The 22,613-nt window shown below is 42.2% G+C and overlaps 1 protein-coding gene across 3 annotated transcripts in view; it reads left to right on the forward strand.

The window, feature by feature from the left end:
• Positions 1 to 22,613, forward strand: part of Helz (helicase with zinc finger) — a 147,633-nt gene that overhangs the window by 15,620 nt on the left and 109,400 nt on the right. For all 3 annotated transcript variants that reach the window (XM_013037884.1, XM_013037886.1, XM_013037885.1), the window contains 2 exons: positions 16,412 to 16,639; positions 19,434 to 19,470. In XM_013037884.1, the coding sequence (XP_012893338.1) occupies positions 16,430 to 16,639; positions 19,434 to 19,470 (247 nt within the window). In that variant the 5' untranslated portion in view covers positions 16,412 to 16,429. The remainder of the gene's footprint in view (positions 1 to 16,411; positions 16,640 to 19,433; positions 19,471 to 22,613) is intronic.

Raw genomic sequence — 22,613 nt, forward strand, 5'->3', positions numbered from 1 at the left:
CTGAGCCACCTTCCCAGCCCTATAATCTACTTTTTAAACTTACACATAAGATTATATATTTGTGCAATTTTAGACTTACTTTGATAATTTTCTGCTTTCCTTAGCAACCCCTATTGTTAATACTTTCTATAGGCAACCATATTCTGAATTTGTTTGAAACATCTGATCTGAAAGTATAATTTTGCTTTTTTGCTTTTTGTTGGTGCAGCTTGGTGCTTGCTAGTAAAGTTACAGTTTTATGACATAACCTACTGGCAGATTGAAGTTAACCTTAATAATGCAGGTATTTGTGTGTTGGTCCGCTTGTTTAATTATGTGGTTGGCTGTTTTACTGAATTGTATTTTACTGAAAAAGCTCAACTGCTTTGAATTATGTGATTATATGTCTACACAGATATTCTGGAAGGAAAAATTAAGAAATAACAAAGGATTTGGGTGTGAGTAGCTAACGATTATAATCTTAGCCTCTCAGGAAGCTGAGATCTGCGGATCACAGTTCAAAGCTAGCCTGGGTAGGAAAATCCATGAGATTTTTTTTTTTTTTTGTCGGTCGGGGGGCTTGAACTCTGGGCCTGGGCGCTGTCCCTCAGCTCTTCAGCTCAAGGCGAGCGCTCTACCACTTGAGCTACAGTGCCACTTCCGGTTTTCTGGTGGTTTATTGGGGATAGGAGTCTCATGGTCTCTCCTGCCCGGGCTGGCTTTGAACCTCGATCCTCAGAACTCAGCCTCCTGAGTAGCTAGGATTACAGGTGTGAGCCACCAGTGCCCGGCTATTCTTTTTTTTTTTGTCAGTCATGGGTCTTGAACTCTGGGCCTGAGTGCTATCCCTCAGCTCTTCAGCTCAAGACTAGCGCTCTACCACTTGAGCTACAGCGCCACTTCCGTTTTTCTGGTGGTTTATTGGAGATAAGAGTTTCACAGAGTTTCCTGCCCAGGCTGGCTTTGAACCGCGATCCTCAGATCTCAGCCTCCTGAGTAGCTAGGATTACAGGTGTGAGCCACTGGCACCCGGCTTCGATGAGATTGTTATCTCCAATTAGCCACCAGAAAACCACCAGAAGTGGAGCTGTGGCTCATAGTGGTTAAATACTAGCCTTGAGCAAAAGAATTCAGAGACAGTGTCCAGGCCCTGAGTTCAAGCTTCATGACTGACAAAAAAACAAACCCCCCAAACAAACACATACAAACACAAACACGCACATGCACATGCGTGCACACACACACACACACAGCAAAGGATATAAAGTGTTATATAAAGAATTTCTGGGCAAGCAGTAGCCTCTTCTAAATTTTGTTTTTTAGTATAATTTCCTTGCTTCCCAAATAGGTGTTTTTTTTTTTTTTTGTTTCTTTGTATCTGTATTGATAATAAGCCTGTTAAATGATTTGAGAAGAGGCTCAAATTCTTCTGGAGATAATTTGGAATTATTGAAACTAAGGTTATCTCCAGAAGTATCTCCAGAATTGTTAGCAATTTAAAAAACAGCTCAGAAAAAAAAGGAAAGTGGTAGGTGAAAAAAAAAAGCCCCTCAATTTTAGCTGTTAATGAGAATTTAATTTTTCTAATTTAGACAGATGGCAGAAAGTCCATAGGATATTTCTTTTTTTTTGGGTCCAGTCATGGGGCCTGAACTCTGGGCCTGGGCACTGTCCCTCAGCTCTTCAGCTCAAGGCTAGTGCTCTACCACTTGAGCCACAGCGCCACTTCTGGCTTTTTTCTTTTTGCTTATGTGGTGCTGAGGAATCGAACCCAGGGCCTCATGCATGCAAGACAAGCGCTCTACCACTGAGCCACCTTCCCAGCCCTCCATAGGATATTTCTTGCATATATTTAAAGCATTTTACTTTGCCTTACAGGGTACAGTTATTTAGAATTGAGAATTTGCCTTTTTGTGAAGGAGTTTGTTTAAGGTAGGATGTCGCTTATTATCTTAGTTTATACCTTTCTCTCAGTAGGCTTAGTTTCTCCAAATGCTTCTTGCATACTTACTCAGTGATTGTATGTTTTACAGAAAAGTTCAAGTCTACTGAATATCGAGTGCAGTGTAATAAATAAAAGTTTGTAGAATATTTTGCCTTGTGTATCCTGTAGAACAATTAAAGATTTCACTCTTGGACAAAAGTAGATAAATTTAAGACAATGCAATAGTCTTCCTTGTGATTTGGCATTCTGATGGGAATTAAATTTGGTATAAGACAGTTCTTGGAGTGTTTGGCATTTTGTTTTTTCTAGGTCATTTCTTTGAGAAATTCAGTTAAAGTACTTAATAAATGATTTAAGTGAATTAGATGGCTATCATAAGGCTAAAAATGGCTTAAAACATAACTTCTGGGCTGATAAGCATCTTGCATGATATTTAGTCCAAGACATAATCTGTAGTAAATAATGCTGCCTTTAGCAGTAGAACATCTTAGAACGGCCATTTAAAAGCTCTTTAAAAGTTCAGTAGGGCTGGACACTGGTGGCTCATGCTTGTAATCTTAGCTACTCAGGAGACTGGGATCTGAGGATCACAGTTTGAAGCCAGCCTGGGCAGGAAAGTCTGTGAGCTTGTTATCTTCAATGAACGTCAGAAAGCAAAAAGTAGTGGTGTGTCTCAGAGTGGTGGAGCTCTAGCCTTGAGCTCAAAAGTTTAGGGACAATACCTAGGTTCTGAGTTCAAGCCCTAGAACCTGTGCACACACAAAAAAAAACTCTGTAGGATTAAGTCCAGAGAGTGGAGCAGAAAGGATCTTCTGGGCAGAGGCAACAATACAGAGACTCAGAGGCTTGACTATCTAGACTATACATGACCCAGATACCTAGTAATGAAGTTGGACACTATTTTCTAAGCATTTCAGAGCCATTGGGCCATCTCTAGAGTAATAATTCTTCACTTTTTTCCTCCCAGAGGAAGCATAGCATACAGCACACTCTTACCATGCCTTTGGTAGGTAGAGGGGCAAATTCCAATAAGCTTTCCTCAGTCCTGGGCTAGAGCACTAAGTTATTTTAGTAACTGATCAATCTGGCTTACCTTTCTGTGATCACAATGCATTAACTTTCTAGTATAGTCTTGTTTCAGGATAATAATTGAGTTTCCACAGAGAAAATTAAAATATAGTAGACATACTAAAACCAACTATTAACTAAAAAAATGTGAAACTTGGGGCTGGGAAGGTGGCTCAGTGGTAGAGTGCTTGCCTTGCATGCATGAGACCCTGGGTTCAATTCCTCAGCACCACATAAACAGAAAAAGCCGGAAGTGATGCTGTGGCACTAGCCTTGAGCTGAAGAGCTGAGGGACAGTGCACAGGCCCAGAGTTCATGCCCCATGACCAGCAAAAAAAAAAAAAAATCCAAAATGTGCAGCAGTCTTTTTTTCTTTTTTTTTGGGGTGGGGGCAGTTCTGGGGCTTGGGCACTGTTCCTGAGCTTCTTTTGCTCAAGGCTAGCACTCTAGCCCTTAAGCCACAGTGCCACTTCTGGCTTTTTCTGTGTATGTGGTATTGAGGAATCAAACCCAGGGCTTCATGCATGCTAGGCAAACACTCTACCACTAAGCCATGTTCCCAGCTCCCAGCAATCCTCTTAGATTTTGTTATGTAAGGAAATTTGAATGCTATTATATTTGTCTCAATTTTTTTTCTAATTTGTTTTTTATAATAAAGATATTGGAGTCTGATCAGGAACCATTTCTGACTGTTAGGAATTTCTGTCATAGACATGATGATAATTAGCACAATTCCATCAGTCTTGAAACCTTTACAAATGCAGTGTGATTCACTCAACCTAAGTACATTATCAGCTAAGATAGATTTGATCTTTTTTTTTTTTTGGCTGGTCGTGGGGCCTGAACCCTGGGCCTGCGTGCTGTCCCTCAGCTCTTCAGCTCAAGCCTAGCATTCTACCACTTGAGCCACAGTGCCACTTCTGGCTTTTTCTGCTTTATGTGGTGCTAAGGAATCGAACCCATGGCTTCATGCATGCAAGGCAAGCGCTCTACCACTGAGCCACCTTCCCAGCCCTTAGATTTGATCTTAATAAATATTTTTTTGCTAGTCCTGGGGCTTGAACTCTGGGCCTGGGCACTGTCCCTGAGCTGCTTTTTGCCAAGGCTATTTATTGCTCTTCTATTTGAGCCACAGTGCCACTTCTGGCTTTTTCTGTGTATGTTGTACTGAGAATCTAACCCAGGACTTCATTCATGGAAGGCTAGTACTCTATCACAGCCACATTCCCAGCCCTAGTTGATATTCTTGGCTCCTACAGTTTGATCAATTTGTTTTTACTCTAAAGCCTGTGTGTAATCAGGTAAAGAATTAGATCTTTGAGAGCAGAGGGGACCATGACTAGAATGTGGAAAGAAGGTAGCTTAGGAATATAATTGTGTTTATAATAAGAATATATTTCATGACTTGATTTAAAAGTGGTCTGGTATCCATTCTCCCAGTTTACAGTGGGAAAAGAAATGATGTCCTCTTGTTACCTGTTGTTGAAGATGTCTTCGTCTAGGCCAGTCTACCTAGCACCTCTATCATACAATATTGATTTCATTTTTCTTCCAATATTTACTTTTGGTCCTGGACCAACCATCTAGTAGTGATGGCATTCTTCAAAAGTGTTCTGCGTTTTAGGCCAGATGACCTGAATGATTATACTATTTGGAGAGATTCTAAGGCTCCATTCTTGTCACTAAAACCTACAGACAGAGGGAAGGAATGTAAGCCTTTCCTATTTATTAGGAACACACTTAACCTTCTGCATCTGCTTCTTTCATCTTTTTAACTGTGAACTGAGATCTAACTGAATTGAGTTTAATTCACATTTTAAAAATAATTAAAACATTTTCATTTAAAAAATCTACATAAAATTGACTAGGTGAATACTTTAAGTAACTTAGTGTACGTGTAGATTGTGTGACTGTCGTGATAGTCAGGATACAGTAAAGCATCATCACTTTCCAAACCTTCCTTATGCTATCATAGGCTTCTAAAACAAGTAACTGCTAACACCTGCTGATCCTATCTCCACCCTGAACATTTCTCTTTTAAGAAAGGGGATTATACAGTATGTAAGCTTCTGAGACTAGTTTCCTTTACTTACAATAAGGTTTTGGAGAATAAGGCAAGTTTTTGCATGTCTTTTCAGAGGGTTCCTTTTTCTGTTGTGAAACACCACCACAGTTTGTCTATCTGGTCACTTGCTGAGGGATATTTGTCTCCCAGTTTTAGCATTTTGGAGTAGAGCAGCTGTATAACAGAGTTTTGTTTTGTTTTTGTTTTGGTGATAGTATTAGGCTTTGAACTCAGCAGGTTTTGTGCTTACAAGGCAGGTGCTTTACCATTTCAGCTATGTCTCCAGCCCTAGCATGGCTATAAACATTTGTGTACAGATTTTTGTGTAAGTATAGTGCTTATTTCTTGAGGATAGTTGTGTTTTGGGTCATATATAGTATAATATTTGACTTAGTAAAAAAACTGAGCTTTGTTGAATCACATCTCATCTATCTAATCTTTTTTTGTGTGTGTTGGTTGTGGGGCCTGAACTCTGGGGCCTGGGCGCTGCCCCTTAGCTCTTCAGCTCAAAGCTAGTACTCTACCACTTGAGCCACAGCACCACTTCTGGCTTTTACTATTTATGTGGTACTGAGGAATCAAACCCAGGGTTTTATGCATGCTAGGCAAGTACTCTACCACTAAGCCACAATTCTCAGCCTAACATATATATATATATATATATATATATATATATATTTTTTTTTTTTTTTCCAGGTAAGGGGTAGGTTTATTCAGTAGACCTGCTGGGACCAGGCCAGGTTGGCCCTCCACGTGGCTGGAAAGGCCTGGGAAAGAGCTGGGAAAGAGAGGTCGGAGAGAGAAGAGAGAGCTGGGAAAGAGATAGCTGGGAAAGAGAGGGTCTGGGCCTGGGCAGGCTTTATCTAGGGTTTGGGCGGAGAAAGCTATATTTTTAATTAGTATGTACAAGAGGAAAATTTCTTTGTGACATTTATGTATATGCATACAAGGTATCCCTTAAACCTCATCCCCTTTGTCACTCTCCTTTATTTCTCTTTCTCTCCTTCTTAGAGGAATTTCAACAGGTCTCATTCAGTTTTCATATATGCACATAAAGTGTTTTAACTATATTTATCCTCATTGATCCTCCTTTTTCCTACTGCCCTCTCCCTGCCCCTGTCATTCATTTTTTGGTATAAATTAATTGCATCAAAGGGTTTTACTATGGTATTTTGCATGTGCATATATTATTTTAAATTAGAATAACTCTGTTGCTCTCTCTTTGCCTCTCACCTATCTCCATCTTTTTTTTTTTTTGGTTGGTTGTGGGGCTTGAACTCTGGGCCTCGGTACTATCCCTCAGCTCTTCAGCTCAAGGCTAGTGCTCTACCACTTGAGCCACAGCTCCACTTCCAGTTTTCTGAGTGGTTTATTGGAGATAAAAGTTTCACGGACTTTCCTTGCTGGGGCTGGCTTTGAACCACTATCATCAGATCTCAGCCTCCTGAGTAGCTAGGATTTCAGGTGTGAGCCACCAGCACCCGGCCCATCTTTTTTCACAGCTTTCAGTGGTATTCCTTATGTCATTCATCTTCATACACTGATGTAATGTATTGTGGTAATTCTCATCTTCATCATTCACTCTCCTCTTCTCCTCCCATCTAATAGGTACAATGAAGTTCCATGTATATGTGCATTAAAGTCTAGATTATGAAAATGAACAGAAACATGCAGTATTCAGCCTATTGAGCTTGGCTTATCTTGCTCAACATGATGATCTACAGTTCTTTCTCCTTTCCTGTGCTTTGTTGCCCAGGCTGTCCTCAGACTCACAATCCTCCACCTCAGCCTGCTGAGTAGGTGGGATTATAGATGTGCATTACCTGTGTCTTTTTTTTTTTTTTTTTGTCGGTCGTGGGGCTTGAACTCTGAGCCTGGGTGCTGTCCCTCAGCTCTTCAGCTCAAGGCGAGCGCTCTACCACTTGAGCTATAGCGCCACTTCTGGTTTTCTGGTGGTTTATTGGAGATAGGAGTCTCACAGTCTCTCCTGCCCGGGCTGGCTTTGAACCTCGATCCTCAGATCTCAGCTTCCTGAGTAGCTAGGATTACAGGCGTGAGCCACCAGCGCCCGGCTCTTTTTTTTTTTTTGTTGGTCGTGGGGCTTGAACTCTGGGCGTGGGTGCTGTCCCTGGGCTCTTCAGCTCAAGGTGAGCGCTCTACTGCTTGAGCCACAGCGCCACTTCCGGTTTTCTAGTGGTTATTGGAGATGAGAGTCTCACGGACTTTCCTGCCTGGGCTGGCTTTGAACCGTGATCCTCAGATCTCAGCCTCCTGAGTAGCTAGGATTACAGGCGTGAGCCACCGGCACCCAGCTACCTGTGTCTTATAACCCCAGCCAATTTAATTCTTTTGTTGGACTGTGCTAAAATGAATTGATTAAAAAATTATTATTTAGGTGACATGCAGAGGGGTTTATTGTTTCATAAGTTGGGTAATGAGTACATTTCTCTTTTTTTTTTTTGGGTCCGGTTGTGGGTCTGAACTCTGGGCCTGGGCGCTGTCCCTCAGCTCTTCAGCTCAAGGCTAGCACTCTACCACTTGAGCCACAGTGCCACTTATGGCTTTTTTTTTTCTTTTTGCTTATGTGGTGCTGAGGAATCGAACCCAGGGCCTCATGCATGCAAGGCAAGCACTCTACCACTGAGCCACCTTCCCAGCCCGAGTACATTTCTCTTTGGACAAGGTCGCATCTTCCTTTGCTCTCTCCCAGTTTTTCCCTCCTGTCTCTACCCACAAATTGTATAGTTGATTTTCCAACACAGTGCCTAATGAATACCACTGTAAAATGAATTGATTTTTGAAATGGATTTTTATCCTATAAATATGGTAAAAAGTGACTTAGTGATGGGAAGTTTCTGAAAAAGTTTATTTGTTGAGTGTACAAAAATGATAAAATGATCATTTTATGGGAAGATGGTGCTGAGTAGTCTTAAGGATACATGAGCTGGGTGCTGGTGGCTAACGCCTGTCATCCTAGCTACTCAGCAGGCTCAGATCTGAGGATTGCGGTTCAAAGCCAGCCCAGGCAGGAAAGTCCATGAAACTCTTATCTCCAAAAAACCACCAGAAAACTGGAAGTGCCACTGTTTCTCAAGTGGTAGGGCGCTAGCCTTGAGCTGAAGAGCTGAGGGACAGCACTCAGGTCCAAAGTTCAAGCCCCATGACCGACCCCCCCCCCAACAAAAAAAAAAAAAAGGACACAGGACTTTTGCCTAACTAAGGGACACGATTGGCTAGGTTTATGTGTGTTTTCACTTTTTTAATAATTTAGCACAGTGTTATTATGCAGAACTTATAGGAAATTGTTCTTTTTAACATTGTTCAAAGATTAAAATGGTAACATTTTTCAGTTATTATTGCTTTCGAGAGTGATTGAGTTTGAGGTTTTATACTATTGGGACAGATAAGGAACTGTGATTGCTTGTTGGTTCAGAAGTGATACATTAATGCATGTGTGGAAATGTCATAATGAAACCTCCCTTGTACAATTAATGTATGCTAATAAAAAAGGATTTTATAAGTGTAGTCTTTCAGTAGCATCTGGCACACAGAAAGCATTCAGTAATGTTAATAATGAGGGAGCTTTCTAATAAATTTAAAACAGATGTGTTAGGATTATATTTTAAGAGGTAGACCAACAAAATATACTAAGCTATTTATCACCCATGCTCAATTGTTTTTTCACACTATACTGTTGTTAGTAATCAATGGCTTAAGACCAGTGTTACTAATGATCATGTATACATACTGTTCTACAAGATAATTGCCAGCTTGTTTGGTACTAATCATATTCTTTCTGTCTGATTAATTAGGACTGTCTTGATTCAGCTATCTTAAACAAGCTAAATTGGCCTAAGCTAGAAAGAAATTTCTTTGCTTCCCTAACTGCAAACTCTTAAGCATAGGCTGACTCAAAACTCAAGTGATATCATCTGGTTCAGTTGCTGGCGCTGTAGTCTACAAAGATGGCTTCAACTTGTAGCTTCTCAGATTTTGGGTTTAGCAGGAGAGAGTACTTGTCTCTTTCCCAGAAGCCTCAGCAAGCCTCTGATGTCTTATTGGGTCTTAGAGGGTTAAAGGTCTTACTTGAGTCAGTCCTTGTGTTGGAGACTGTGAAACTCTGATTGGCCAGTTCCAGTCACATGGCACTCCTGTATCCCTGGTAAAGTTATCTCCTCAGGAACCACATGGATTGAGTGAGTGTGAGGTGGTTTCCCAAAAAGATTCATGGGCTTCAGTTACCAAAATAGGAAATGGATATGGCCTTCAGAATAACCAGTGTCCATTGTGTGGACATGGTATTTAGTAATCTCTTTTTGTCAGTCATCAACAGGTCAGAGGAATTCATAGATTCTGACTAGAGTCTTGATTTTTTTGTCAGTTGTGGGGCTTGAACTCTGGGCTTGGGCGCTGTCCCTCAGGGCCTGGGCGCTGTCCCTCAGTTCTTCAGCTCAAGCGAGTGCTCTACCACTTGAACCACGGTTGCCACTTCTGGTTTTCTGGTGGTTTGTTTATTGGAGATAAGAGTCTCATGGACTTCCCTGCCTGGGCTGGCTTTGAACTGAGATTCTCAGATCTCAGCCTCCTGAGTAGCTAGGATTACAGGCATGAGCCACCAGCTCCCAGAGAGTCTTGCCTAGGAAGTCATAGCCTCAAAGTTAATGTATATTCTTTTGGTGGAAGCCTGTATAATTTTCTGTGTGTGTGCCCATACACATGTGCACATGTACTCATGAGTTGGTACTGGGCGGGCTTCAACTCACTGTCTTATAGTCTTACCTGGCTTGCTTGTTCCCAGCTACCACACTACCACTTCTATTCTGCTTCTATTCTGGCATTTCACTCGTTAATGGGAGATGGAGTATCCAAGACATTTCTGCCCTGGAGTAGTCTACAAACTGCTGTCTTCCAGGTCTCAGCCTCCTGAGTAGCTGGGATTATAAGTGTGAGCCACTGGTATGAGCCACTGGTATCTGGTTTGGAAAAAATTTTAATAGGAAAGAATGGAATTACGGTAGGGTGAATTTCAGCAGTGGATGAGCCAAGTACAAGGCGTTTCTTCCTATAGCGATGTACTTAATGTGACTCAGAGCCTGAGACTTCCATGCCTTCCTATTCCCATAGGAGACTCCTAGATCCATCCAACTTGGATTAGGCTGTTAGGTCTTGCTTCCAGGATTACATGCTACAGAATGTGTCTGTGTCCTAGACAAGGCTGTCCACTACACAGTGAAGTGTATGGGAGCTGGACTGTTAGCCAGCTATAGTCCATTTAGTGTGGCCTGAGGTATTTTTTCACTTAAGCAGTTTTATCCTATGTTAGGGAGAGCACTTCTTCAAGAATGTGTAGCAAGGGCCTGGGAAGGTGGTTCAGTGGTAGAGCGCTTGCCTTGCATGCCTGAGGCCCTGGGTTCGATTCCTCAGCACCACATAAAAAGAAAAAAGCCCGAAGTGGCTCTGTGGCTCAAGTGGTAGAGTGCTAGCCTTGAGCTGAAGAGCTGAGGGACAGAGCCCAGGCCCAGAGTTCAGGCCTCACGACCGGACCCAAAAAAAAAAGAATGTGTAGCAAGGTCATGTTGTGTTCTGAAAAAGCAGAGTAGACAACAGTCTAAGCAGAGACCTGCCTTATGTTTCCATCTGCACTGTATCAAAGTAGCCTTGAAAGTAATTAATGGACTTGATTAACAAAGGTAATTTTGTAGAAACTGTAGCATTCACTTCTGAGGCCAGCATCTGAACCTAATGCTTCAGAGACATCAGCTGTAGATTAAGGCATTTTCCCAAATCTCCTGAAGTCAACAGTTCCTCTCCACTGCTGAGATCTCCCTGCTAATGGGCTTTCTGACTAATGTAGACACTAGTCTTTTTGATTGCCTCTCATACCTGTTTTTTAGGGTTTAGCCTTAGCTGGTCACATAGAGATATATTATTTTTCTATTGTTTGCTCTTGCATATTCATTACCTATTTATTGAAGTGGAGAAAACAGACAAAAATCATTCCTCTATCAAACAGGTAAAGTAGTTACATAGAATATTTTATTTTCTGTAAGTAATAGTACTATATGTTGTTGCTTCCATTTTCTGAAAATTGAAACTTTGGAAGTTTAGCACCATAGCCACACTAACATTTATTGAGCACTTATGTGCTAGGGATTAAGCAGTTTACATAGTGAGGATAGATGGGGATTAGATGTGTTCTCTCCCACTGAGAGGTGGTAAATTGAGATGGTCACTGGTCAGGCCACTTGCCCCAGGTCACTCAGTGCAGTGTAAGTCCTGCTGCTGTTTTCAGGGCAGATCATTTGACTCTTAGCCTAAGCTCTACATCACTGTGCTGCTTCTTTTCCCAGGGCAGACTCTAGCTTGTGCAGTGGTAGTTTCATCTAGGTGTGAGCCAGCAGTTTTGTAGGTAAAGTTTGCTAATGCTAGGGCTTTTTGTATCTGGACTTATCTGTCTACCATTTCTGTTATCTAGTAAACAATGCTGTGTGTGTGTATATATATATATATATATATTTCACTGTATAAACACTGCATGTTTGTCTACATGCAGATTCTTAACTACAGCTGGTTTGATGCCCCAGAAAAACATTTGTTAATGTCTAAATACATTTTTGGTTGTCACAAGTTGGGATGTGCTACGGGCATCTGTGGGAAGAGGCTAGGATTGAGATATCTCACCCCCAAACAAAGAATTATTCAGCCCCAAATGTCACTGGTGTCAAATGTGGTCTACATCATAATGCCATTTTTATGTGTAAGGGGCAAAGTTACTGTATTAATAAGAAAGCATTTTGATTTTGGTTTGATAGTTGATTTCACCCATCAGTACATGTTTTTATAAGGGGTGCAGATACCCACTTTAACTTAAAAATTTACTTTAAACTGGAAATAGCTCACTGAGGGAAAGCTGAGAAAGTTTAAAGATAGGCTAAGTAAATGTTGTGGAATATTCTCTAAATATTTCTTGGGTTTTCTTAATAACATGAGTAGGTTTCATTTTCATATTAAAATAATTTTTAAAATGTAAACATTGAATACATACTGTAGTTTTGTTTTGGTGCAGGGTCTGGGGCTTGAACTCAGGGCCTGGGCATTGTCTTTGAGCTTTTATACTCAAGGCTAGTAAGCTACCATTTGAGCCACAGCTCCACTACCCATTTTCTGGTGGTTAATTGGAAATAAGAGTCTCATGGATGCCAGGTGCTGGTGGCTCATGCCTGTAATTCTAGCAACTCAGGAGGCTGAGATCTGAGAATCACAATTCAAAGCCAGCCTAGGCAGAAAAGACCTCATGAGACTCTTATTTCCTATTAACTGCCAGAAAACTGGAAGTGGCACTATGCCTCAAGTGGTAGAGCACTAGCCTTGAGCACAGAGTTTCGGGACAGGGCTTAGTCCTTGAGTTCAAGCCTCATAGCTGACTCAAAAAAAAAAGTCGCATGGATTTTCTTGCCTGGGCTGGCTTTGATCTGTGATCCTTAGATCTCAGACTCCTGAGTAGCTAGGTTTATAGGTGAGAGCCACCACCAGTGCCAGGCTCATATGCATTTTTTCCCACAAGTAGCAGAGCTTTGGAGCCTTGCACCCTAATCTTCCTTGCTCACAGCTGGTGCTCTACCAGTTGAGCCATACCCCCAGCCTGACATTTTGCTGGTTAATTGGCTATAGAGTCTGCCCAATTTTTCTTCTTTGGGCTGGATGGCTTTGAACTGTGATTCATATCCTAGCATTTTGAGTATCTAATAGGTGTGAGCCACTGGTATATATACTAGCTTTTCAAACCATGTTTTGTTTTTTAGAACATAATATTGTACTCCAGTATGCCATGTATATTTAATAAATGTTAGCAAATACTGAAGCCTTTTTTTTTTTTTTCCTTTATTGGGTCGTGGGTCTTTTGAACTTTGGGCCTGGGTGCTGTCCCTGAGCACTTCAGCTCAAGGCAAGAGTGCTCTACCACTTGAGCCACAGCACTACTTCCGGTTTTCTGGTGGTTTGTTGGAGATAGTCTTATGGACTTTCTTGCCTGGGCTGGCTTTGAACCTCAATCTTCAGATCTCAGCCTCCTGAGTAGCTAGGATTGTAGGCGTGAGCCACCAGCGTCTGGCTGCTGAAGTCCTTTTTGAATTCTTCCTTATCCTATTCAGTATTTCTACATCTTTTCATATACCATCAGTCTCCCAAAAGATAGAGTGCTTAGATCATTTTGGTTACCTGTTATGCTGCTCCCTCTCTACTGTTGTCATTTGACTGCTGGCCAGCACTTTTCTTCCTTAACCTTTACTGCTGTTCATGGCTGCGGAACAACAGCTTAGGAGAGAGAGAACCAGGTTATCAAGGAGTTAGCAGAGTTGAAGCTGGGGAGTACAGCTGAAGCATATATGTAGACTGGAGAGGGCTGGGCTAGCAAGTGCTGTGGGTCAGGAGGAAGGTGGAAGGTTAGGAGGAGCAAGACTATGTGGATGCTGTCAAGGAAGTGGGCTGCAAGCTTGACGGTGACACAAGGTCAGCAGGAGGGAACACTCTCCTGAGACCATAAGGTCTACCTAAATTTCAGTTCTTGCCTCAGGGATGTTGCTGGAGCTGGAAAAAGGCAACATCACTCAGAGGCAAGAATAGAAATCCGGACTTTCACGGACTCTAATTTGCACTATTTAATGGTCTGTTATTAGTGGCTGTGCCTGTTCTTCTAACCAGTTCTTCATTGCATGGATATTTGGTAGATCCCTTCTTTTTGTGGATTTTAGTGTATTCTTCTTAGCTTGTATTAGTTGCACCACAGAAGGATTTCATTGTGACATGTCCACACATGTTTATAATATATTTTAATCAATCTCACCTTCTTTGTCACTTTCCTCTTTTCCCTTTTGTAAAATAATTTCAGCAACTTTCATTGTTCTTTTTCCATAGTTGCAGAGGATCTATTTCTATTTCAATCTTATTCATCTTCTTTGATCCTTCTAAGAGGAAGCCCAACCTCCTCCCACTGTTACCCCTCCTCCACAGAGCCTGTTTCTTTCTTCCCACCTTCCCATCCCCCAGCTTTCATTCAGGCTGTTTAAACAACATGCTTGCAATGCATTCTACAATTATTCACTCTATCCTTTTTCCTTTTCCCTTCCCTGCTCTTTCTTTCCCTCTCTCTCTTGTGCCAGTATCGGAGTTTGAACTCAGGGCCTTGCCACTGTCTTTGAGCTTTTTTGCTCAAGGCTAGCATTCTACGACTTGAGCCACAGCTCCACTTCTGGCTTTTTGTACTTAGTTAAAAAGTTTCATATGCTTTTTTTTTTTTTTTTTTTTTTGCTTGGGCTGGCTTTGATCTATGACCCTTAAATCTCAGCCTCATGTAGCTAGGATAATAGGCATGAGCTGTTGGCACATATAGTGGCCCTTTCCTCTTAAGTGTCTTTTAGATTCATATTCTTATATACCTGGAAATCTGATTGTACATGCCCGTGACATACATACGTTTTTTTCAGTCTAGCATCCACAAATGAATGAAAACATAAGGTACTTTGTTTTTTGAGCTTGTCTTATTCAGTGTATTATTCTCCATTTGCATCTATTTTTCTGCAAATGACATGATTTTCTTTTCTTTTTTTTCCCCCCTGGTCATAGGGCTTGAACTCTGGGTCTGGGCACTGTCCTCAGTTCTTCAGCTCAAGGTGTGCGCTCTACCACTTGAGCCACAGCGCTACTTCCAGTTGTTTTTTTTTTTTTTCTCGGTCATGGGGCTTGGACTCTTGGCCTGGGTGCTGTCTCTCAGCTCTTCAGCTCAAAGCTAGTGCTCTACCACTTGAGCCACAGTGCCATTTTCGGCTTTTTCTACTTATGTGGTGCTGAGGAATCGAACCCAGGGCCTCATGCATGCAAGGCAAGCACTCTTACCACTGAGCCATCTTCCCAGCCTCTACTTCCAGTTTTTTGGTGGTTAATTGGAGATTAAAGTCTCAGACTTTCCTCCCTGGGCTGGCTTTGAACTGTGATCCTCAGATCTCAGCCTCCTGAATAGCTAGGATTACAGGCATGAGCCACCAGTGCCCCACTGATTTTATTTTTCTTTTGGCTGTGCAGTATTTCATAGAATATATAAAATATATAAAATGTTGGCCATCTCAGCTGATTCTATCATTGGGTTATTGTCAACAGTGTTGTAATAAACAGTTTATGCAGGTGTCTTTCTGATATATTGACTTACTTTCTTTTGCTTATATGCCCAATAGTGATATGGCAGAGTAATAAGGAAGGCCTATTTTTAGTTTTTAAGGTCAGTTCCCTCTTTATTTAAAATCTTTCTAAATCACCTAGGGACAGGAGGGGAGGGAATCCTTATCTCCTCCTGTCGCTGGGGCTCTACACCTTGATTTAAGTATGTTTTTTTCCCCCCTGATTTCACCTGAATTCTTTTTGAAGCATTCTCAGTGTCATCTGTGCAATGTGCTTCTGTTCTCCCCTGGAGGCCTGTCATACCTGTAGGTGGATAGAGCAAGTCTTGCCATTGTTCACTTATGCTTTGGCTCTCATAGTAAAATCTTAGTTACTTTTTCTTTTCTTTTCTTTTTTGGTCAGTTGTGGGGTTTGAATTCTGGGCCTGGGTGCTGTCCCTCAGCTCTTCAGCTCAAGGCTAGCACACTACCACTTGAGCCACAGGGCCACTTCTGGTTTACTGGTGGGTTTATTGGAGATTTACTGGCTTTGAACCATGATCCTCAGATCTCAGCCTCCTGAGTAGCTAGGATTATAGGCACGAGCTACCAGTGCCCAGCACGTCTTAGTTTATTGAAACCAATCTCTGCATGCTTTGTCTTTGCATTGGAGTTTGTTAGCAGAGGGCTTGGATCTCAGGGATTGTTCCTGAATTGTATGAATGGACAGGTCACACTTTGGTTTTAGCTGTTTTCTTACTTGGTGGGAAAAATTCCATGCTGCATTGATTTTGAGTTTCTACAATCACAGTCACAGAATTGTAAGACTAACGTTGGGAGACTGAAACTTGACTGTCAGGAGGGGACACATAAACATATGTATCTTTGGTCAAAAACAAGGGAATTCTCCATGCTTTGTTGTACTTGGTACTATTCAAAGTCTGGTTTGATTTATAATTTTGATATATTGCTGGTATGATCCTGACTTACGGTTGATATTTTTATATGGATCTTGGTAAAGACTTTAATATAAATGAGTTTAGATTTTGCAGTCTTAGTAGCTGCTGCCTACCTAGGACCTTGATAGCAGACTAGTTAAAAGAAACTTCATGTAGGTAATTTAGCTGGTAGAGATAGGATGGATTCTAGAATTTATAATTACTAAGTGTTTAGAGTCCCTTACCTGTTCTTTTCCCCTGTCTTTAGGATTTTTGTCCCTGAGTCATGGAAGACAGAAGAGCTGAGAAGTCATGTGAACAAGCGTGCGAGTCACTGAAGAGGCAGGACTATGACATGGCCCTCAAGCACGGCACAGAGGCCCTCCTTTCTCTTGGCCAGTACTCCATGGCAGACCTCACAGAGCCGTGTCCACTGGAGATAGAACGCATTAAAATCGAGAGTCTTCTTTACAGAATTGCCTCATTTTTGCAGCTGGTAAGTACATACTGTTGGTTTGATAAGGTGGAGTCATGTGAATGGTTCTTGTATTGAGTGGGGACTCTCTCTAGTCATTCCCTATACAGATAGCTAATTGGCCTGAGTGATTGCCAAACGTATCTGGCAGATAATTTTGTTTTTAGACTTTGAAGATTGTTCTGTGGTATGTCATTTTGGATTATTCATTCAACAAATAGTTTTGAGAGCATACTCTGTAGTAAATGCTGTCCAGGAGCTTTAGCAAATATATTGATGAAAGAGACCTTTGTCTAGTGGGGGAATAGACACACAGCAATTTGTAAGTAAGTAAACACTATAGGTAAATAGCATGACAAAAGAAAACAGGACACAGGACATTAGTAGTATTAGGGTTGGTGCTGGGTTGTAGTTCTATCTGGAATAGTCAAGTTAAGCCTTGTTTAGTAGAAGGTAGTAAGGTTGGCCTGGAGGACTGGAGAAAGAGCATCAGGGAACAAGGAGTGGTTAGTGCAAAGACACTGAAGCAGATTAGAAGCATGCCTGACATGTTTGAAGGGTAGTTAGCTGTTGGTACCATGGCTCAAGCCTGTAATCCTAACTACTTGGGTAAGCAGAATTGGGAATTGTGGTTCAAAGCCAGCCTGGGCAAAAGGAAGTTTACAAGACTGCATTGTCTACTACTTGATGGCTGTTGTGGCTTCTGCCTGTTATCCCAGTTATGGGGGATACACAGTGGCTGGGTGCAGTGTTGCATGCCTGTCATTCCCAAGTGACACCAAGAAGCACAGGCAGGATTGTAGCCCAGGCAGGCTGGGCATAAAGTAGACTCTGCCTGGAAACTCGCCAGAGCAGCAAAGGGTCTGGAGGTGTGGCTCTAGTGATAGTGTGCTTGCCTAGCGAGTGCAAGACCCTGAGTTCTGTCCCCAGTATTGCTAATAAAACCCCAACAAAGAACAGCTAGGAGGTCAGCGTGGGTGTTGGAATATGGTACACAAAGGGTAAAGGAAAAAGGCAGAGCTCATGGCCCGGCTAGGTCATCCTCAGGGTTTTTGCTCTTGTTCTGTGTGAGGCAGGGGTCTCTTACAGAAGTTGTGAGCGGAGTTGACATGATTTTGGTTCATCAGGAATCCTTTGACTTGTGTTGAAGATAGACTGTAAAGGAATTAGAGTAGATGCAAGGTGACAAGTTTATAGACTATTAGAATAACCCAGGCTCGAGGTGACAGTGACTCATCCCAGAATGGCAGCAGTGGAGCTAGTGAGACGTTACAAGTTCAAAGGCAGCAAATAAGAGCTGTTGGAGTCATTGGGCTAGACAATTTTTTTTTTTTTCATCTGAGCAATTAGAAGAATAAGAAGATGAGGAATAGCCAGGTGCCGGTGGCTTGTGCCTGTAATCCTAGATACTCGGGGCTGAGATCCGGGGATCATGGTTCAAAGCTAGCCTGGGCAGGACAGTGTGAGTTATCTCTAATTAATCACCAGAAAACTGGAAGTGGCTCTGTGGTTCGAGAGGTAGAGCACTCACCTTGAGCTGAAGAGCTGGGGGACAGTGCCCAGGCCCAGAGTTCAAGCCCCACGACCAACAAAAAAGATGAGGAATAGGTTTGCAAGCTCAGTTTTGAACATACAGAGTTTTAGATGTCGTTTAGTTATCTGGCTGGAGATACTGAGCAAACAGTCAGGTACACAGCTATGGAATTTGGGGGAGTCTGGAGCTATACATGCTAAATAGAGTCCAAAGCTGGGGAAGATCCCTAAGGGGGGGGAAGAGAGGATCAGTGTGGTGCCACAGTGTGGAAAGGTGGTGAGAGGAGAGCCTCTTAGAGCATCCTGAGGAGCAGCTGTGAAGAAAAGGAACGCTGAGAGCCAGGGTCGTGGGAGCCAAGTGAAGACAGTTTTTGGGCTGCAGGCTTGTCTCAAAACAGTAGAGTACCTGCTTAGGAAGTGTGAGGCTTTGAGTTCAATCCTCAGCATCTGCAAAAAGAAAAAACCTGCATGAGAGTTAGTGAATATTCAGCTGTGTCAGTGATCGCCATTAAGGCTATAGCAGTGTCTAAATGTGTACATGTGAATAAAGTGGATCTGACTGTAAGAGTGGGTGACTATGAGCGAAGCTTTCCTGGCTCAGTGGGTCTGAGTAAAGAGGACCTAGGAAAAGGTCAGGGGAAGAATGTATATGTGTAACATGGGCATCTCTGGAGGGGTTCTTGCAATCTTTGATGAGTTGCCAAAAAAAAAAAAGTATTAAAAGGGCAAAAGGTAGCTAGAAGTGAAATCAAGAGAATAATTCTCAGGAGAAATAATAGCATATTTATTTATGAGGATGAACTGATTAAAGGAAACAGTCAGTGATGGGTGGGGGAAAAGGAGAGGCATAGGGAATGGCTCTCAGGTAGAAATGTGGGTCTGCACAGCATTGGGAATTGGCTTAGAAACAAGCACAGATAGTTCATCTGACAACTAGGAGCAGAGGGGCTGGCATGTAGGTAGACACGGTATGATAGTTGATGGAAATTCTCTTCTTTTGCCTCCTGTTTTCTTAGGCAAGCCTCTGGCTGAGGAAGTTGTATATGAGGATTGTGGCTTGTTGAGTGAGAGGCTAAGTTGTTCATGTATAGGGTATTGTATAATCAGTGCATAGATGTTAGCTCTTCCTGTGATTATTAAATTTACAACATTCCTAATTCAGCTTTGAAACAAAGCCTTAACCTCTCTTTGGCCACATCTCAGTTATGTTTAATAGCCCTTAATTTTAAGGGCTTAAATTTATCTTGTAACTTAATTTTATCTTGTGTTTTTTGTTTTGCAGAAGAACTATGGACAAGCTGATGAAGATTGTAGGCATGGTATGTTTAAAAATGGGACCCTTCTGCTTTGAATACTTTGAATTATTTAACTGAGCAATGTTTAAGGTTTGATTTTTTTTCTACTAATTTTACAAGTTATAACCTGTAATCCTAATTACATGGGATATTAAAATCTGGAGGATCAGGTAGAAAAATACTCGAGAGCTGGGTGCTGGTGGCTCACGCCTGTAATTGTAGCTACTCAGGAGGCTGAGATTTCAGGAATCCGGTGTTGTTCAAAGCCAGCCAGCAATCTGTGAGACTCTTATCTACAATTAGTTACTAGAAAATCGGAAGTGGAACTGTGGCTCAAAATGGTAGAGTGCTGGCCTTGAGCAAAAGAACTCAGGGACAGACCCCAGACTCTGAGTGTAAGCCCCCACGATTGCCAAAAAAACAACAAAAAGCATGAATGGAGGAGTTGAATAAGTGCAGGGGTCTGAGTTCAAACCACAGTGTCCAGTAACTGATTTGGTTGGTCTTTTCTCCCAGAAAACTGGAAGTGGTGCTGTGGGTCAAAGTTGTAGAGTGCTAGCCTTGAGCAAAGAAGCTTGGGGACAGTGCCTAGGCCCCGAGTTCAAGCCCTGTGACCTACCAAAAGAAAAAGTTTAGATGAGTAAGTAGTTCAGGCCAGTAAGAGAACACATTTAAGAAATGTAGCCCTTGATTGAAATGTTAGTATATCCTTGGATACACTTAAAATGAGAGCATGGGCTGGGGATGTGGCGTAGTGGTGGAGTACTTGCCTAGCATGCATGAAGCCCTGGATTTGATTCCGCAGTACCACATAAAGAACAAACTGGTAATGGCGCTGTGGCTCAAGTTGGTAGAGTGCTAGCCTTGAACAAAAGAAGCTCAGGGACAGGGCCCAGGCCCAACTCCCAGGATTGGAGGGGGGAGAGGGGAAGGAGGGAGAGGGGAAGGGAGGGAGAGCAAGCATGCATATATGTCTTCTAAAATGTTTTTCACTAATCAGAAGATTTTTCTCAGAAGGATGTGGTTAGAATGCTCTTCAGTATTTTTTCCTGTTTTGGTCAAGAATTTGGGATTGACATGAGTACTTCTAGTATACAAATCCTCCCTGTGATTGCTGCCATTTCAGTGGAATGCATGTTGGAGCATGGCAGGGAGCTCAGTGTATTTTCCCACAGGCTCCTGGAGGAATGCTTTGCACAGTTAGGTGGTTTAGGTAACAGAATGCTTGAGTTATCCAGGATTAGCAGTTGGGGCTAGGGTGTTTAGTAGAAGTTCATTTTTCCTTCCTTCCTTCCTTTTTTTTTTTTTTTTTTGGTGCTTGTTCTGGAGACTTAAACTCAAGGTCTGGGTGTTGTCCCTTGAGCTTTTGTGCTCAAGGATAGCACTGTACTATTTAAGCCACAGCTCCACTTTTGGCTTTTTAGTATATTATTGGAGATAAGAATTGCATGGACTTGGGGCTGGGAAGGTGGCTCAGTGGTAGAGCGCTTGCCTTGCATGCCTGAGGCCCTGGGTTCGATTCCTCAGCACCAGCAAAAAGAAAAAAGCCGGAAGTGGCACTGTGGCTCAAGTGGTAGAGCGCTAGCCTTCAGCTGAAGAGCTGAGGGACAGCGCCTAGGCCCAGAGTTCAGGCCCCGCGACCGGACCCCCCCCCAAAAAAAATCTTATGAATCTATAGTATACATTTCTCTGATGTACTGACCATACATAATTTAACCATTCATTAATGACCAAAGACCTCTTTGTGAACATTGCTTCAAAGAACTGCCGTGGTTTGGGAGTTAAATTAGAACTAGAGCCCGTGCCAGTGCTCACGTCTGTAATCTAGTACTCCTGAGTACAGGAGGCTGAGATCTGAGCATCATGGTTCAAAGTCAGCCTGGACTTTGCAGCCCATGGACTTTTTATCTTTCCAGTTAACCACCAGATAACTAGAAGTGGCGCTGTGGCTCAAAGTGGTAGAGAGACCGGGCACCAGTGGCTCATGCCTGTAATCCTAGCTACTCAAGAGGCTGAGATCTGAGGATGGCAGTTAAAAGCCAGCCTGGGCAGGAAAGTCCATGAGACTCTTTTTCTTTTTCTTTTTCTTTTTTTTTTTTGGGGTCCGTTGTGGGGCTTGAACTCTGGGCTGGTGCGCTGTCCCTGCGCTCTTCAGCTCAAGGCAAGTGCTCTACCACTTGAGCCACAGCACCACTTCTGGTTTTCTAGTGGTTTATTTGGAGATAAGAGTCTCACGGATATTTCTGCCCGGGCTGGCTTTGAACTGTGATTCTCAGATCTCAGCCTCCTGAGTAGCTAGGATTACAGATGTGAGCCATTGGCGCCCGGCTATGAATATCTTTCTAAGTTAATGTATATCTTTGGTTCTTCTTCCTTAATATTTCTTTCTTTGGTGTAATTCAACTATTTCCTGTATTAATGAGCTCCCAGGTGGCTAACTTGTCATTAGAAAGCATCATATAGTGACTATATATTGTTGCTTATCATTGCTGTAGGATAGCCTTAAAAATTAGATTTCTAGATAAAGGAATTTGTACAATTAGTGTTTTTATAGACACTGTCCGATTATTTTCAAATGCACATATCCTCAGTAATATGTGACCACCAATTCCCTATAATTTGAGACCTGGCAGTCTTGAAACCTGCCAGTCTCACAGATTTTCACTAGTGAAGTTTATAGTCTTCTTATTTTGGAGGTGTGCACAATTTGGGAGGAGTTACAGAAAATTAAATAGTGTTGATGAAGGAACTTGTAGAAAAATGTTGTATTTTTCTGTTGCTGTATGTAGTATTTTAAATTTAGGTTCTACTTTAGAGCAGATGCATTGGCTGAGATGATGTTGGCATGACGTGTGTGCTGTGGGAGGTGGAGCTGGCATTGGAGGGCCGCTGGGGAATATGCTGATCCCTTCAGTGCTGGGATACTCTCTGGAGTAAATATCCAAAAGGAGGAAAAAGTCACATGTAAAGTACTGTTTATAGTTGCAAAGCTTTGTGTGAAAGGAAACTGATTGGCTGGAAATGTGGAAGGAGTTCATTAATTTCCTTCTATACATTCCTTATGCCCTTTTATGTAATAACATGTATGATAGAGTTGTTCATATGAAATACATGTTTGGGAGTATTAAGATTATACCCAGGGCTGGGAAGGTGGCTCAGTGGTAGAG

This window comes from Dipodomys ordii, unplaced genomic scaffold, assembly GCF_000151885.1.
Source record: "Dipodomys ordii isolate 6190 unplaced genomic scaffold, Dord_2.0 Scaffold7, whole genome shotgun sequence".
Classification (NCBI taxonomy): Eukaryota; Metazoa; Chordata; class Mammalia; order Rodentia; family Heteromyidae; genus Dipodomys; species Dipodomys ordii.